At 32.9% G+C, this 17,275-nt stretch overlaps 1 protein-coding gene across 1 annotated transcript; it reads right to left on the reverse strand.

Moving 5' to 3' along the window:
• Positions 1–2,738: 2,738 nt before the first annotated feature.
• Positions 2,739–10,045, reverse strand: LOC139481913 (uncharacterized). The gene is made up of 4 exons (XM_071265463.1): positions 9,937–10,045; positions 6,166–6,546; positions 5,495–5,607; positions 2,739–4,651 (listed from the first exon to the last, which is right to left on the reverse strand). The coding sequence occupies exons 1-4, from the start codon at positions 9,952–9,954 to the stop codon at positions 2,755–2,757; spliced, it is 2,409 nt and encodes an 802-aa protein (XP_071121564.1). The 5' UTR covers positions 9,955–10,045; the 3' UTR covers positions 2,739–2,754.
• Positions 10,046–17,275: the final 7,230 nt, after the last annotated feature.

Consider the following 17,275-nt stretch of genomic DNA (forward strand, 5'->3'; position numbering starts at 1 on the left):
CTTAGACAAGAGATCGAATGATTTTTTTCCATAAATGCTTAATTAAAAAAAAACTTATACAATAATGGACCAGATTTGACTGTGTTGGTAGAAATCGAACAGGATTATTTTGAAAAAAAGTGTACCATTATAAAAGTAATGAGATGTGATATGATTATTATTTGGGCGTTTAAAACCAAAACAGATGCTCCACAACAATTTTATGTTACTTATGTAAGAGGCAATTTTACCAAAAAAAAAAATCACAATCAATACGTGCACATGATTTGAATATTAGTCGCTTTTTTTAATTTTTGTAGACACGCAATGGCCTCGAATGCTCGGCAAAGATATCAGGTAAATAGCATAGGATCGTTAACGGTGTCCAATGTTTCAGAGTTGTCGATCTTAGACTCTTAAAGATATAACACTAATGATACGGATTGTAAAGGAATTATATTTACGAACAATTTGAAGTTTACTAAATTTATGTAACTATTTAAAATAAACTTTTAAAATATAAAGTTACATTTTGGTATATCAAATTGCACAGAGGGATATGTTTTTAAACTGACGGCAATCTTTTAGGCAACTTACATAAAAGTCTTAAATAATATAAGGCTTTAATTCATACTGTTAGTCACTTGTTGATCTAATTTATCCATCTCGAATCGTTGGGATACTGTGGTTTTCTTTCAAATAGAAACGACAGAATAGTGTTTCTATCAAAATACCAGAATTTGCGATTAAAAAACATCATAATTCTTTAACCTTAATCTATAAGTCTATTCAACCTTGAAGAGATTTAAAAGACTTGCTTTTTTCATAAATGATGTTACTGTAAAAAGTGGATTGCAATGCTTTCCCATTGAATTCCTTTAATTAAACTTATAAATAAGGGCAACAGTAGTATACCGCTGTTCGAAACTCATAAATTGATTGAGAAAAAAAAAACAAATCCGGGCCACAAACCAAAACCGAGGGAAACGCATCAAACACAAGAGAAGAACAACGACACCACAACAGAAACACAACATTAAAATGTAACACACAGAGAAACGAACATAATATAACAATGGTCATACTCCCGACTTGGCACAGGACATTCCAAGACAAAAATGGTGGGTCGAACCTGGCCTTGTGGCATGCCAAACGTCCCGCCCCTATGGCAATGTTAAACAAAATAACAAAATGACAACATGCAATGACATAACTGGTATACACTTTAATAAACAGTTAGACCAATGGTGCTTTATTTATCCTCATTGCAAATTCCATAATGAGAAATATCTTATGTTCACTGCAATTAGAGACTTTACTTCCAAAAACCGCACATCTAACCAATCAACCAAAAATGCAGTCATGAAGAGAAAGGAGGCCTACGATACATCATGACCAAAGACAGAAGAATCAAAAATGAAAATGCTTCCCTTGAAAAGTTTTTAATTTTGTTATGAAGATTCGCTATATAAATATCAAGTTTCAAAGAGAATCCTCGGCGTTGATTGCTTACAATGCGCTATGAAACATGGAGCTTGTGGTCCAGTTAAGTGTGCTAGATTTAGAACGGGTTTGCTATTTATAAATGTTTTATTCAAGGTTATTCAGGTTATTTTTCCCCGCAATGTTGTGTCATTGCATGTTCAGTGATATTAAATAATTGCATAGTAGACGATATATTTCAAAGACCAGTTGAAACGAGTTCAGTGTTTTCCGCCATTCGTGTAATCTTCATCAGGTATGTTCTTTACCAAAAGATCGTGAAAGATAAAAATATAAAATATTTGAGTGCATACGGTCAATTAGGAAAGCCAAATTAGTGATGGATTTACAAATTTCGTTTCAAAACAGCTACATAATACTGAAATAGGAATTAACAAACACAAAATGTATCATTTAAAATTTGTGTTCAATTTGATATTAATGCCTTATTCATATTAATGATACAGGATATTACAACACCAATGTTTCAATGTGGTCTCTACATTTCTTTCCTTTGATTATAATGCCATAAAATATAATCAATCTTTTCTTAAAATGTTTTTCTTTTTTAATCTCATTGCTTGTATTGTATTGTGAAATTATTGATGTTGTAATTTTTATGCCCTTTTGGATCCATACTTGGAAATTCTTCTACTTCTTCAAATGAACATGCTAACCTTTCGACTAGTGCTCATTTATTTGCAAAATACAACATGAACTATTTTGACCAGCAGCTACTTCTAATGGACAATGATACTCATGATATTTTCATTTCTGTCTTAATATAAACCATGATTAAGTTGTGTAAAATTCGATAATTTCGGTAAGTATTTATGAAAATTCAGGACGAGTACAAACTAACTATCACTCGAAAATTAGGGTATGTTGGATAGGGACATACATTTAACAATGCAACAGGTCATCTAAGAGTTGTGTTGCAAGGCTTCTTTAACATACAAAGAACGTAGCACTCATTCAACTTCCCAATTCCTCCCAGTTGTGACTGTATACAGAAATACTGATACCCAACGTTAGTAAGAAGGTAACTGCCGGATGGATGAAGTTCATGGACTAAATTGTCTTTTTCTTTGGTTTTTGGTGGTAAGTTGTCTCATTGGCAATCAGACCACAGCTCTTCAACTTTGATAGTCGCTTAATATGAATAAAAAAATTATAAAGTATTTTATGAAGTTGGTAGTGGTGGTGGTGGTGGTGGAAAAAAAGGGTGGAGGTGTTGATAAAACAATATATATATTTTTTTTAATAAAAACTTCAACTGAGAAATTCATGAATTTATTGGAAAAGCTTTTTTGGTCGATAATTTTGATAATCACAATAAAATATGACTGCAATTTCGTTTTCATCTGCATGTACTATATTTGAACCAGAACTTTTCCATACATTTTTTGCAGAATCTCTGTATGATTTAGCATATCCTTTAGGATATCTTGAAGTCAACTCGACAGCCCCACTACACTCTTCATAGCCTGATCCCCAAGGTCGGCGACAGTAAGCCCGACAGGCTATCCCACACTGATCTACAGCCGTAAAAAGTACCTTGGTCGGGTTCATATCCGGGTCTTTTACGGCTATAAAGGTAATTGCTTCTGTAACCGGTTGTCTGTTATCAACGAACACGTGGTCTCGGTAGGTACCGTCATAACTGAGTCCAATTGAGGTCACACGCACTTTTACCAAACCTGATTTGTCATTTCTACATTTGCCGATTTCTGGACGTTTCTTTAAAGGCTTTCCATTAAAGAATTCAATCCATTCTCCAGTTGAATATATATCTTCATCGGAATATATACCGTCTTCGTCAACTTTGTAGTTAGTATATTTAACGTCACCATGTCGGACATGAACAACTTTTACTGGAACAAATACCCACAAGTCAGTTTTAGATTTACAGTTGATAGAAAATGTGTTTTGTATTGGATACCCATCACATGGTTTTTCGATTTCCGGAATATAAAATTCTTCTATAGTCCAAGTTGTTGGAATAGTCGGAATTTCTTGCACAGTTCTAGATTGTGTTTGTCTTATATGCTCAACTGGTCGTGGAGTTGGGCGAACGTGATGGGTTTGCGTTACCCAAGCAATATCCTCAGGACGAACTGCAGGACGAACCGCAGGACGAACCGCGGGAACAGCAGGCCATGTGACATTTTGAATTATAGGACGACCCGTCATTGGTTGGGTTCTATGTTGTTGAAAACGTCTTGGTCCATGCACAGTCTCGAACTGAACCTCTTGCATCATGTTCCGTTGATGATGATTGCCAACGGATCTTTTCCCAATATGATGGGTTGTCGTTGAAGTAGAAGACTCCCTTATAACTGTGTAAAACATTTCACCGGAGGAAATCATATCATATGTTAAAGTCGGAAAGTCGGTGGGTGTGGCTGGTGGTTTCATGTGAGAGGGTAATCGATCTGGAAAACATTGGTACATAACCTTCATCATTTGTGTAGGTGTTATTTTTGGAAGAGCAGCAGCAGATCCCTTTGAAACGCAACGTTGAGTGAATACATTACACGTTAGCCATTGAGAGTCACAGTTAGGGTCTCTGTAACTACATTCTGGAAGTGGGGCACATGTATAGTAATCATCAGTCCAAAAATTTCGGTAGCCATCTTTGTTTTTTAACAGCGTACCGTGGCGAGATGGAGATCTTTTATTAGGGAAACGTGGAAGATTTATCATTATATCGTCTGCTGCATGACCATCTGTGCCAGGTGGATAGTCGTCGACAGGGTCAACGAAGCGGCGCTTTAATTTTTCCCTAAATTGTTCCCATACACAATCAACATAAGCGTGGTGCATAAAGAAAATTGGATCCGATGGTGCTACTTTTATATCGCCCATCTGGCCACCAACATATAAGTGAACATTATCATGCTGACCTTCCAAATCTACCCCAAATGTATCGTGGTTATAGTGGTTATTTATCGTGTCCTGGACTCGTTTCATATCCATGAGCTGGCCCTGTCCGATTGCTCTTGTTAATTGTCCAGTAACGGTCATCCAGTTAGCAAATGGTCCTGTTTTTACCGATCCATTTCCATTACCAGCAAATAAATCCGTCCAGATGACAGAATCTGTTGCATCCGTCATTTCTGCATCAAGTGATGAAGCCCAATATGGAAGCATCACACCAGGTACCTCTTCTTGAAGTGCTTGTTCATACCTGCAAAACATTATGTTTGAAAAAAAAAATAACCTATCTATTTTACTTACAAAAATTAAAACAAATCCGACAGGACTAAACATTAATCTACTTTCGAAGTCACCAACCTTTTTTTGTACTAACTATAATTGATCTAAAATTGCTTAAGAATACCAGAAAGGAAAAGGGAAACACATGCATTTTTTGTGATGATTTGTTTTTAATTTGTTAAAACGAAAAACAAATGGACGAACATATATACGGTTTTACTATTGTTTAACACTGATGAGTCTTATGTAGACGAAACGCGCGTCTGGCTTATTAAATTATAATCCTGGTACCTTTGATAGTTTTTAAGATGTTTCAAATGAGAGTCGTAAATGCTGAGACCTAACTAAATGTTATCTATTTCGAGTAACGATCAAACAGTAAAAATCACAATTGTTAATTTACTTGTTTTCTGTGTGGTATCCAACTGTTCCTTGATTAAATTTTATTTTAAATCAGACAATTGACTTTTAATCCGTTTTGGTTGTCTCTGACTTGCTAGTATATTGGCAATGAGTTAGATTTCCTGTTTGCAAGGACGTTAGTATAGATGTATCGAATAGGAAAAGGCAAGAGCGGTAAAATTCATAGGCTTCGGACTACGATATCTGGAAATCGGAAGGAATAATAGTATTACAGTCACAGCAACAGCAACAGTTACAAAAAAAAAAAACCCAGTTGTTATATAGTCGCAGGCGAAATAAGTTCTATAGAACCTACAGTATGAGGACCGGGATACAATAGAACGATTTTATTTGAATGTTTTCGTATCTAACTACGACTATCTTTTGTTGTCTGAAGACAGAGACTACTTACAAAAATAAGAAATAACGATGCCAGCCTAGAAACGCGGGTCCTCTATGAGCAGATGTCCCGGCTAAACCACGATGGAATTCTACCAACGCATCATATTTGTTTGGTCTTATGGCCTGGAAATAAAATGACATAATATCTGATAGATTGATATCTAGAAATACGTTCTCAGAAAACGAGTGGGAGGTAAATACCCCTGAAGTTGATCTCACACATAACACGTAGCCATAACAATTAAAAATATTAAATAACGAATAAAATTATACTATTGGCTAATTCAGGTGATTTTATCAACGTAGGTTATTTAAAGGTATTGATTTGATCACGAGCATCAATCTATATAACAAATAGATGATACAGACACAGTGTATTTATATGCGCTCAATGTAACTATTGAAAGGTTACATCTTCTTGACAAAAAATACAAGAATGCAAAGTCAACTACTTATGGTGCTCTAAAATTATTTCTATATTATAGGACTATTTGAAAATCTTTTTTATGTTATTTAATTTTGGAAGGAGTGGAAATATCCGTTTGGTTTTTTTTACTCGAATTTATAAAAATCAGAAAGAAAAGAAAACCTCACCAATAATCTAATTTCAAACAAAACTGGAAATTAGCTTTATATATTTACATAAACGCCCATACTAAATAAAAGTAAACTTTGTCTTACAGTGTTTCGTTTGAGAGCATTAACGGCTCTATGATAATTATTTCTTTCATCATCTGTTAGCATTCTGTATTCTTTTCTCATCCCCTTTTTCTTCTCTGCATGTCCCCACAATTGCCGACCTTTTTGCATTTTCGTATTTACTCTGTTTACCGCCAGTTGAGAAAACCACGTGATTGTATCCTGAGATGTGGTTCCGCATTTCAATTTATTTTTCCACATAAAATCTAACATACATGTCCCTATAGCTTCTTCGTCGGTAAGAGTAGGACGAGATTCTTTTTTATCTTCCAGACATTTTTTCAAAGTAGAGGGTAGTGGTATGGGTTTTAGTTTACTCTGCACAAAGACTGTACAAAATCCACTCAGTGCTACCAAGAATATCTTAAATAATATCATACACTGTAGTAATTTAAAGAAAAATAACAAATTAATATAGAAAGTTAAAATAGAATATTTATATAAAAACAAAAGTGATATGATTACCAATTAGACACGCACAAACATACTATGACCTTTTCATTTCTACTTAAAAGATAGTTTGCTTTTGGAATATTGAAAAGGTTTATATTTCATGTGTAAAAGGTGGAGATAAGTTAAATCAGTAGTAGCATACCGCTGTTCAATAGTCATAAATAGAATTAATTAAAACCAATCCAGCCACAACCCCAAAAACAGAGGGAAAGACCCCCATTATAAGATGAAAAAAACTGAATAACAGAAACACTAAACTGCTACAAAAACAAACGTCAGCAAACATAGAAATATACCATGGACCCTTTTATTTTTAATATTTTTTGATTTGTTGTCCAGTTCAAATTGGTCCAAATCGGGTTAAAAATATAAAAAAATGTTTGATTTCAACAAACATTGAATATATGGGATTCTTTGATATGCTGAATCTATAAACGAGGGACGAAAGATACCAGAGGGAAAGTCAAACTCAAAAATCGAAAATAAACTGACAACACCATGGCTAAAAATGAAAAAAAGACAAACAGACAAACAATAGTACACATGACACAACATAGATAACTAAAGAATAAGAAACACGAACCCCACCAAAAACTAGAGGTGATCTCAGGTGCTCCGGAAGGGTAAGCAGATACTGCTCCACATGTGGCACCTGTCGTGTTGCTTATGTGATGACAAATCTGGAAAATAGCCTAATTTGGTAGGTCACATTCATGAAAGGGAAGGGGATTGTAGTTACGACGTAAGGAACATATCCGATATCATTTGTTAAACGGTATCCATAACGGTCAACCAACTCGTGATGGCGTCCGTAAAATTTACGAAGGGATGATTTCAACCTCACCATTTGGAAATCTTGGTTTAATAGCTTCCTTGTGAGCAGCAACCCTCTATCAAGAAAATCATGATAGGAAAGGCAAGCACGGAAATATCGTATCAATTGGGAGATATATACCCCGTATGCAGGTGCTGCTGGAATGTTGCTACTTAAAAATGGAAAGTTCACAATTGAAAAGCTGAAATCATCTCTTTTGTCGTAAAGTTTTGTTTTCAACCGACCCTCATTGTCAATTTCTAGATGTAAGTCAAGATATGAGGCCAACTTAACTGTATCTGTGGTATCCTTTATCTATAATTCGATGGGATAGATGCGTTCAACATAGTCACCAAATTTTGAATTATTTAGTGAAAGAACATCATCTATATAGCGGAAAGTAGAGTTAAAGGATATTGCTAACTTCTTATCTTTCTTCCTAAGAAGTTCCTGTATGAAGTCAGCCTCATAATAATAAAGAAACAAGTCGGCAAGAAGAGGGGCACAATATGTTACCATTGGAATGCCGACAGTCTGTTGAAAAACACGTCCTCCGAACGTAACAAATATGTTGTCAATCAAGAAATCAAGCATCTTGAAAAGGTCAGTTTCAGAGAATGTTTTGTTTGAATCATAGTGATCCTTTACAAAGTAGGATTTATCCCTCCCTATGGCAAGGTACTTGTATCTACGTTGGCCATTCTTTTTTATGAAACAAAGCAATACCAACTCGTTTAATTTGTCTTTTAGTTTGGAATGTGGAATACTTGTGTATACTGTAGAAAAGTCAAATGTTTTAATACTATTACAATATGAAAGAGAGTCAGATTGTATGTACTCTAAAAGATCTTTGGAATTTTTAAGTATCCACATCTGATTCACGCCACCTCTAGAATAGGCAGTTTCACAATAACTTTGAAGCTTGTCTTTGATTGCTGATAAAACAGATGTTAATAATTTAGAAAGAGGTTTCGTTGAGCACTTGGAAGACCCAGAAATATACCGTTGTTTGTTAGGACACTTATGTAGTTTTGGTATCCAATACAGTGATGGAAGATTTAGTTCTTCATCTTCGGTTGAAATTCCAAATGAACATAGAACAGACCTATGATTATCTAGGATTTCCTCTTTGGTAAGTGTCGTGAGGATATATGTTGAGTTTCCAAGTGAATTGTCACTACCTAATTAGTTTATCAAGCAGTTAATGTAATGAGTTTTACACACAAAAACGATGTTGTTTGGGGCTTTATCTGCGGGGACAACAACATATTTGTCATGGAGGTAGGATACGTGTTTCGCAACATTTGGGTCTTTAAAGATTGACGTAGCATGGGCATTTATAGACCCGTTATAACAGTATATTAAGATTTCTGATATTAGTCCCCGTTATCTAATAGATTAAATCAACAAAGAGATTCAAAAGATTCAAAATCAAATTTTTTAAAAATGATTTCTATTTCTTCTTTGAAAAGCTTCAAATCTTACCATGTATTTAGATTTGGGATATTAGACCATTAAAAAGGTAAATGTTAAACTCCAAAATTTGAAGTTCTTAGACCACATCCATTCTGTGTCAGAAGCATATGCTGTGTCAAACATTTGATCACAATCCTAATTCAGAGCTGCTTAAGCTTGAATGTTGTGTCCATATTAACCCCAAATGTTCAGGGTTCGACCTTGTGGTCGTATTAAGCTGCGCCCTACAGAGCATTTCAAATCATTGTGTAACATATCCAGTTAATATCTTCGACGATTCTTATAAAAATGGAACCATACGACATTCCTGCATTGTTTCTTTTTTAGATAACGAAGATCAGTTTAACTTCTTCGTGTTATTGGAATACATTAATTGTCTAAGTTGTTTTACAAGTTATAATGCTGTCTGTCAAATGTTTCATAATACTACGTACGTGACTATCCACAATCAAAACCACGCATCAAATATTCGTGATACGAGTTTCCCTCAGAGATGTGAATATAATGAGGTATGATCTTGAAAAGATATTTTAGAATAATATTATTTTGCTTATCAATATCATTATCTTACTTAAGCACAATAGGTGAATGAACAAAGCTAGTAATAGATATTTTTCGATTGAATGTATCAACATTAGTATACCGCTGTTCAAAAGTCACAAATTGATTGAGAGAAAACAAGTCCGGATTAAAAGCAACGGACGTATATTCCGAAATGCATTTAATATTTTTAATTAATGGCTTGATTAAAAAGTTTTCTTTGAAATGGGAATAAAAAGATATGCTGGGTTCTCGCCATTATTGACCTTCACCTACGACCCACAGACTTTCATAATCGAGAAAGCTTTCATGAAAAAGGACATTTAAATTGCTACTTATAATATACAGCCATAAACCTTCTCCTTTTATATGCACCGCCACGAAATAGCCCAAAAGTGGCGCTTAAAAATGGCGTTCAACCACCAACAATCAATATTTTTACTTGCGATAGAATACACAAATGTTCATACCTTTATGAAAAGTTCCATTGTAAAGTGGTGGTTCCAGCTCAATGCAGGTAAAACACCATCGTCAATGTCATGTAACAGTTGGTTGTAGTCATTTTACGTGACACTTACCAAAGATGGCTAAAGTCCTTTTTTATAGGTAAAAAGCGTAGGAATTGCAAGGTTTCCCGCTGTTTTTATTGCTACTATATCATTAAATTAAGATCTTAATATATTTGTTTGGCATTTATATTTTCTAGGATCAAACTTCTATGAAACGTACATGTCGGGTTCATTAAAGTACATATAGAATAAACAAAAACTAAAAATTAACTGGATACCATAACTGTTGCACTTTCGACTTAAATTTATTTAGTAATTAGCAAGCAATTACCTATATTCATACATTCCCCATTCAAGAAATTGAAAGTGAGAACTATGATTAAGATAAATGTTATTTTAATAAAACAAGACAGATAATATTTCAAAATAATCAATAAAAGAGTTATTATTTATTCACACGTTTGCCATTTTTAAAAAGTCTCTTAATCTTTTCGCAAGTTTATAGTATCACAGTATTATGTGCAAGGTTTGGGAATTCAACGGTATTTTTCGTTTTATTGTCCTACATTTCCTAATTAAACATGTACAACAACTTATTTTGTTAATGTCACGATCATGTGTATACTTTGTTTTTTTTCAATATTAGGGGGTTTATAAGGACCAGAAAACCAAACCATAAAGGTCTATGAATTTGTCAGCATAAAATTGCAATTTGACAGATATGAAACATTTAGATTTCGACCATGTGAGTGGAAAAAGGAGGCAACATAGGCCCTTCATCTTTCAAGAGTTGTTTTATATTTATATATTAACTGTTTACAAAATTTAGAATTTTTGAAATACTAAGGTTTTTCTACCTCAGGCATAGATTACCTTAGCTGGATTTGGCAAAACTTTTAGGAATTTTGGTCCTCAATGCTCTTCAACTCCGTACTTTATTTGGCCTTTTTAACTTTTTAGGATTCGAGCGTCACTGATGAGTCTTTTGTAGACGAAACGCGCGTCTGGCGTATATACAAAATTTAGTCCTGGTATCTATGATGAGTTTATTGTTACAAAGTTTAGGGACGATACTTGTATGACAGTCGCTCAAAATTCCATCATATTGACAATAATGTGTGAACAAAACAAACAGACATAATAGGTAAAAAAAATGTCAAATAGAGGCAACAGTAGTATACCGCTGTTCAAAAGTCATAAATAGATTGAGAGAAAACAAACCCAGGTTACAAACTCAAAGCTAAGGAAACACATCTGCTATTAATAAGAGGAAAACAACGAAAGAACAGAACACAGAAGTGCAACAAAAACAAACAACAATACAAAATTAATAGAAACGAACTATCCTGAATTGGTACAGGACATTTTATTTAAGAAATTGTTTTTGGTCGAACCTGGTTGTGTGGCTTGCCAAACCTTCGCGCTTTATGGCAATGTAAAATATATCGCAAAAAATACACCATCACATGACGGGAACAGAGTACAATTAAATGCAAAAAACACAAAAGACAGAGAAATTAACTCATCATAGTTACCAGGATTAAATTGGAATAAAAAAAAGTTAAAAAAAGTGCGAAATTGAAGAGCATTGAGGACCAAAATTTTTAAAATTTTGCCAAATACAGCTAAGGTAATCTATTCCTGAGATAAAAAAGCCTTAGTTTTTCAAAAATTCAAAAGTTTTGTAAACAGGTAATTTATCAATATGACTATATCAATGATGATTCATGTTAGCAGAGAAGTGCTGACCACTGGGCTGGTGATACCCTAGGGGAATAAAAACTCCACCAGCAGTGGAATCGACACAATGGTTGTAAATAAACTCATCATAGATAACAGAATTAAATTTTGTATTTACGCCAGACGCGCGTTTCGTCTACAATAGACTCATCAATGACGCACAGAAATACATAGATAAATAATATAATAGTACATTTCGACATGTTAACCACAGAATATCTGAAACGAATAAGGACAATACACAAAAACAGCTTAGTAAAAAAAAATATAGGAATACAAGTCAGTTTCGTGTAACTTTTTTTCACTATGAAAACGAAAGGAGAAAAAAAGTATATAGACAAAGCGCATAATCAAACATGAAAGAGAAGATTACAAACAAATACCATTGAACTATAAAACAATAACGAGATATAAGTACCGAGCCACACCAAAGAGATATTACCTAAACGGACTAAACAGTCAAGGTAATAATGTACAAAGACAAATAAAGAACATTACAACACGTTATTAAGATGATAATCAACGTCAGTACATAGAATCTATACTTCAATACCATCATGTATTATTTGCAATGTACGGAATATTTATAAGCAAGGTTGATATTTTCCGATGAACTTTTTTTAAGAGAGAGAGGACGAGACGTTCTTTGACGTAACCCTGGGTCATCAACTTTCTACTCAGACATTGGTGACGTTTTATAAAGTCTGAGTATCAGCTGCACGCTCTTGAAAACCGTATGTGTTGGAAATGTATATCCCATATGCACGTAAAGTTGGTATATTGTATAACAATTTGCTCGTAACAGAAGCAAGATACCAACAGAGATACCAGTGACTATAAACGTATGCTTAATTTTATATTTAAAGCTGTGTTTGTATAGTACAAGAATATTTACGTCCCAGCAATACTCTTCAGCTAACTTCCGAGTTGTGTTTTGTACGTTTTTACGATTAACTCAGAAATTCCACAGCTGTCCACTTTGTAATATCAATTGTAGGCGTTTAACTATCAATAAAACCGATATTTATCATCGGTTCAGAAATTATAAAAATGTACCGGATGTAAATCTCCAATTCACAAATCATTCTTTTTAATTTTTTTTATCATAGAGATATGCGATCAATATGTATGCCATTAATATGTAGCAAATAAGCAGCCACATCAGTGGATATAAGCAACTGAAGGTCTCCATACTAACTTCATTAATACATATATACCATCATGTATTTTCTTTTTATACCAGCTTAATATCACATGCATGATACACAACATCTTTTCGGATAGTTTTTAAAGAAAAAAACATAAGTTTGAAATTACAAATCTTCAATTTGTAAGTAAAATTTCGAATCATTTGAAATATTGATTCAGACACTGTATGCCAACGCAAGGATAAGTTTTCTATAGACAATTGAAATGATATGTGGAAGTTTATTAATTTGATGACACTATCATTAATTGTTTTAATTTTTTATTCTGCATTTACTTTATTTCATGTCAATGGCGTGTTATATTAATACAATTAAAAAAGAAATTCCAACAGGATTCTCCCAACAACAACTAAAGAAACTGCGGAGCAATCCATCACAATCAGAAATAGTTTTAAAATGTTTTACTTTCACAAAATCGATCTTTCAAGATTCTACATGATGAACTTGAGTTTTTCAGCTATATTGATTAAAAGTATTGACTATTTAATAAACTGATGTAATGTGCATTGTTATTTTCGAGATGTATATTAACAAACAGTTTAATGTTCGATAAACGTCCAGCATATGACGGATAAAAACATTTCATAACAAACAATATACGTCATCTTGAGATCTTAATTTGTGTGGAAACATTTAATACCAATTCAAAGTTATTTTTTATTTTTTTTGAGCTTAAAAAATTTGAATGGCAGTTACGTCATTGAAAACATATAAAAGGCTCCTTTTGAACATTTAAGTTTTATTGATAACACAATTAACTATAATTTTATAGTTTTCTTTAGTAAAATCAATTGTAAGTCTAGATGTCCTCATCAGCATTTTTATCATTAAAAATAATTTTCCTTTTTCAAAGCATCCTGTCTAGAAGCAGAAATTTGCAATTTTGATGTCCTTAAAAAAAAGAAGGAAAAAGCATGGCCACTGTATTTGTTATATTCAAAGTTCAAAATCAAAAAAGTTAAAAGTTGATAAATCTACTTGAACTTTGTATATAAAAATCAAAATAATATACTTTTACGTACTAATTTCTTAAATATCCATATAACAAAACATTTCCAGGTCGTTCCTGTTTATGTTGACGACAATCGATTAATCATTTGCAATTTCAAACTTAATTGGAGTAATACATAATTTATTTTTCTTTAAGTATAGAAAAGAGAACTGATCAACATAGAAGGCTTAACATGAAATTAAATTAGTGCATTTAGTTTAAAAATCTAGAAAACAAGCCAGCAGCAATGAGTTCTGTTTAAGTGTTGTGTGTTTTTTGCTGATACTATTATAAAAAAAAGTACCAGTACGACGTGATACGTGGTACTAATTATTATATTGATGTCTTCATAACAACCTCCTACCATATCAAAATAAGATGAAACGATGAAAAAATAGCGTACGCAGTAGCAAAGCGTGCGTAAAAAACTGGAAAAAGAGGTAAATTGGGTATTTTTGTGTAAAAACTGCCATAATAGTTTTTAAAGAAAATGTGTTCGGCATTAGAACAAACTCACTAAACAACAAGCGTTAATAATGAATCTAATGCAAACGAAGCGCGCGACTGGCATCCCAAATATAAAGCTTGGAATATTTGATGAGTTTTTAAACCCCGGTAACGGTGCTGGTGGACGTTTCATCCCCGAGGGTATAACCAGCCAGTAGTTAGCAGGTTTCTGCTTACATGTAACATCGTCGATATGCTCATTTACTATCAACTTGTCGTTCATAAAGAGTTGATTTTTTCGAAACATAGAAGGATATGAGGTATTCATCCTCGACACAAAATCAGTAAATGCTCAGCAAAAAACGCAAAACAAACAAAAAAAACAACAAAAAAAACAACCCAACCCAGCGCTTTCATTTTAATTTTGTATACATATGTCATATATTGAATGTGATGTATATGGCCCAACTAACCCGCGTATCGTTTAGTATATTATGACAATTTAATAATATTTTTATATTATTATACTTCACATTAAAATTCCATATTTTGAATGGCTGATACGAGGGGTTAATTTACTCTATCACATGGCTGAGAGGGTGGCAATTTTTTTTGAATGTTACCCTCTCGTCTAGACCAATCAAAAATCGATAGTTTAAAGGACAATGAATTGTAATTAAATACAATGCTTAAGTTCTACGTTTTGGCTCAGATTTTATTATTTGACTGTCAAAATAATAAAAAAATAAAAAAATAAAATAAAACACATGACGTCAAACAAACAACTTTTAAAATAAAATTAATCTGTAAAACTATGATGATAGGAAATTCTGTATAATAACTATGATGATTGGAAATTCAGTATAATAAATTAAATAACACATAGCTGAGAGGGTGATAGAGCAGATTGGTACCCCTCGAAAAAGCATTGTCAACCTTGGCTTCGCCGCGGTTGACAATGTTTTCTCGGGGTATCAATCTGCTCTATCACCCTCTCAGCTTATGTGTTATTTATATAATGATATTCCGTAAAGGCCAACCAAAACATGATTCTTTTGTAGGTGTTGCTTCAAAGAAAGGACACTTCACATGTGAAAATCTAAATAATTGTGTATACCTCAAATATTTGTTTTCATTTGACATTCACTATTATTTTTGCGAGATAAATGCAACAGAAGTATACCGCTGTTTTCGAAATTCATAAATCGATTGAGAAAAAAACAAATCCGGGTTACAAACTAAGACTGAGGAAAACACATCAAATGTAAGAGGAGAACCTTGACACAACAATAAAACAATAAGAGGTAGATGCGATCAACTAGTCTTCAAACTTTGTTTATTCTGTGAGATGACATCATCTTTTAAGAGGAAGCTACTTTACATTCGTCATGAGATGTCGATACAAGTAGTCTAAAAACAGAACTATTCAGCACAGTTATTTCAGCATTCGATTCATCAAACTTACGTACAAACCTGCGTAAAATTATTAATATAAATTGATCTGTGAATGATTACTGGATTCTTTTAATCACAGAACTCAGTTAATTACATTACTGATGGGTTTGAATATCTTTAATAAGTATTATTACTTATTTAGGGCGTTTTTCATATCTTGAAACCGGTGCATAGATGATAAACATGTATTTAAATCTTTAATGGACATTTATTACGAATCAGGCGAGAATAATTATACAAGATATGGAAAAATGTCAACAACTCATCGTACACATAGCAGAGTGACGTTTAGTTTAAAGGTCAATATGATGTAGTGATTTGTATTATCAAGGATTATGTTAGAATCTTTACTTTTTCAGGCCTTTTGTGCATCATTAGTTATTTTATATAATGCCCTTATTTAATATAATCTTTAATATACAAAGTACCTGATATGATTTCAGGAATACTAAGATCATTTGTTTGAATTACCCGAATTAGAACGGTGACCAAGTAAGGAAAAGTCGCTTATTTAAGGAGTTTAATCGTCATTCGGACTATACGGCTGTAAATCACAGTATTGGTAGTTCAAAGGTTACACTTTACATTTTGACTTGTCGTCAAAAAATCGTACGGTGCAATTTTTGTAAAATGGGCTTTGAAGTTCGTTCCCTTACTTTAAAGAAAAAAATACTTTCAAAAGATTTTTGGCCTACATTCTAAAAGAACATTCGGGATATGCTTTTTATTATTATATACATTGTTGTAACACATTATTTTAACAATTTCAAACAAAGTTTAGCAAAATTAATCCATTATTGAGGAGTTTTTGTAAAAATTGAATACTACGAATATTTTGCATTTAATAGAGTACGTTTCAATTCATTTTCATCATTTATTTTTACCCAAAATGTAAAATAAACAACATTTATATGATATTTCAAACCGTTATTGAACAACACTTTCAAAATCATTTATCTCAGAAGCATTATTTCAACTTGTGCATTAAAACAAAATATACACTACAAATTGAAGATGCAGGTTTTCCACTTGAAATTCGACTTGTAAAGAAAATTGAACCGGACCGATACTATTATTTTAATCTATAAATTATATTTTGTATCACAACGATTTTTCATTGCTAACATTTGTTCAATTCGATTTTTTTTGGATAGGTTATGGTCCCATGGTGTTTTTTTTATGTCTTTTTAAAAGATTTCATATTTTCGTATGTTTATTTGATATGGGTTTTTTTCTTTTTATACATTTCAAAAATTAAGAACCAAGTCTGAATTTGGACATATAGTTATCTGGAAAATGTTTGAACTAGGAAGTCCTTTATGATTAGGTTCTAGTAGTTAAAAAAGCCAACAAATGGCTTTTAATTTTGAAAACTGTATCATATGACAGAGAATAAGTACTGAATCAGTCACCTCCTTTACTGTTAAGAGTAAACGTTGCTTCTTAAGTTCTGTTGAAA

This window comes from Mytilus edulis, chromosome 1 (genome assembly GCF_963676685.1).
Source record: "Mytilus edulis chromosome 1, xbMytEdul2.2, whole genome shotgun sequence".
Classification (NCBI taxonomy): domain Eukaryota; kingdom Metazoa; phylum Mollusca; class Bivalvia; order Mytilida; family Mytilidae; genus Mytilus; species Mytilus edulis.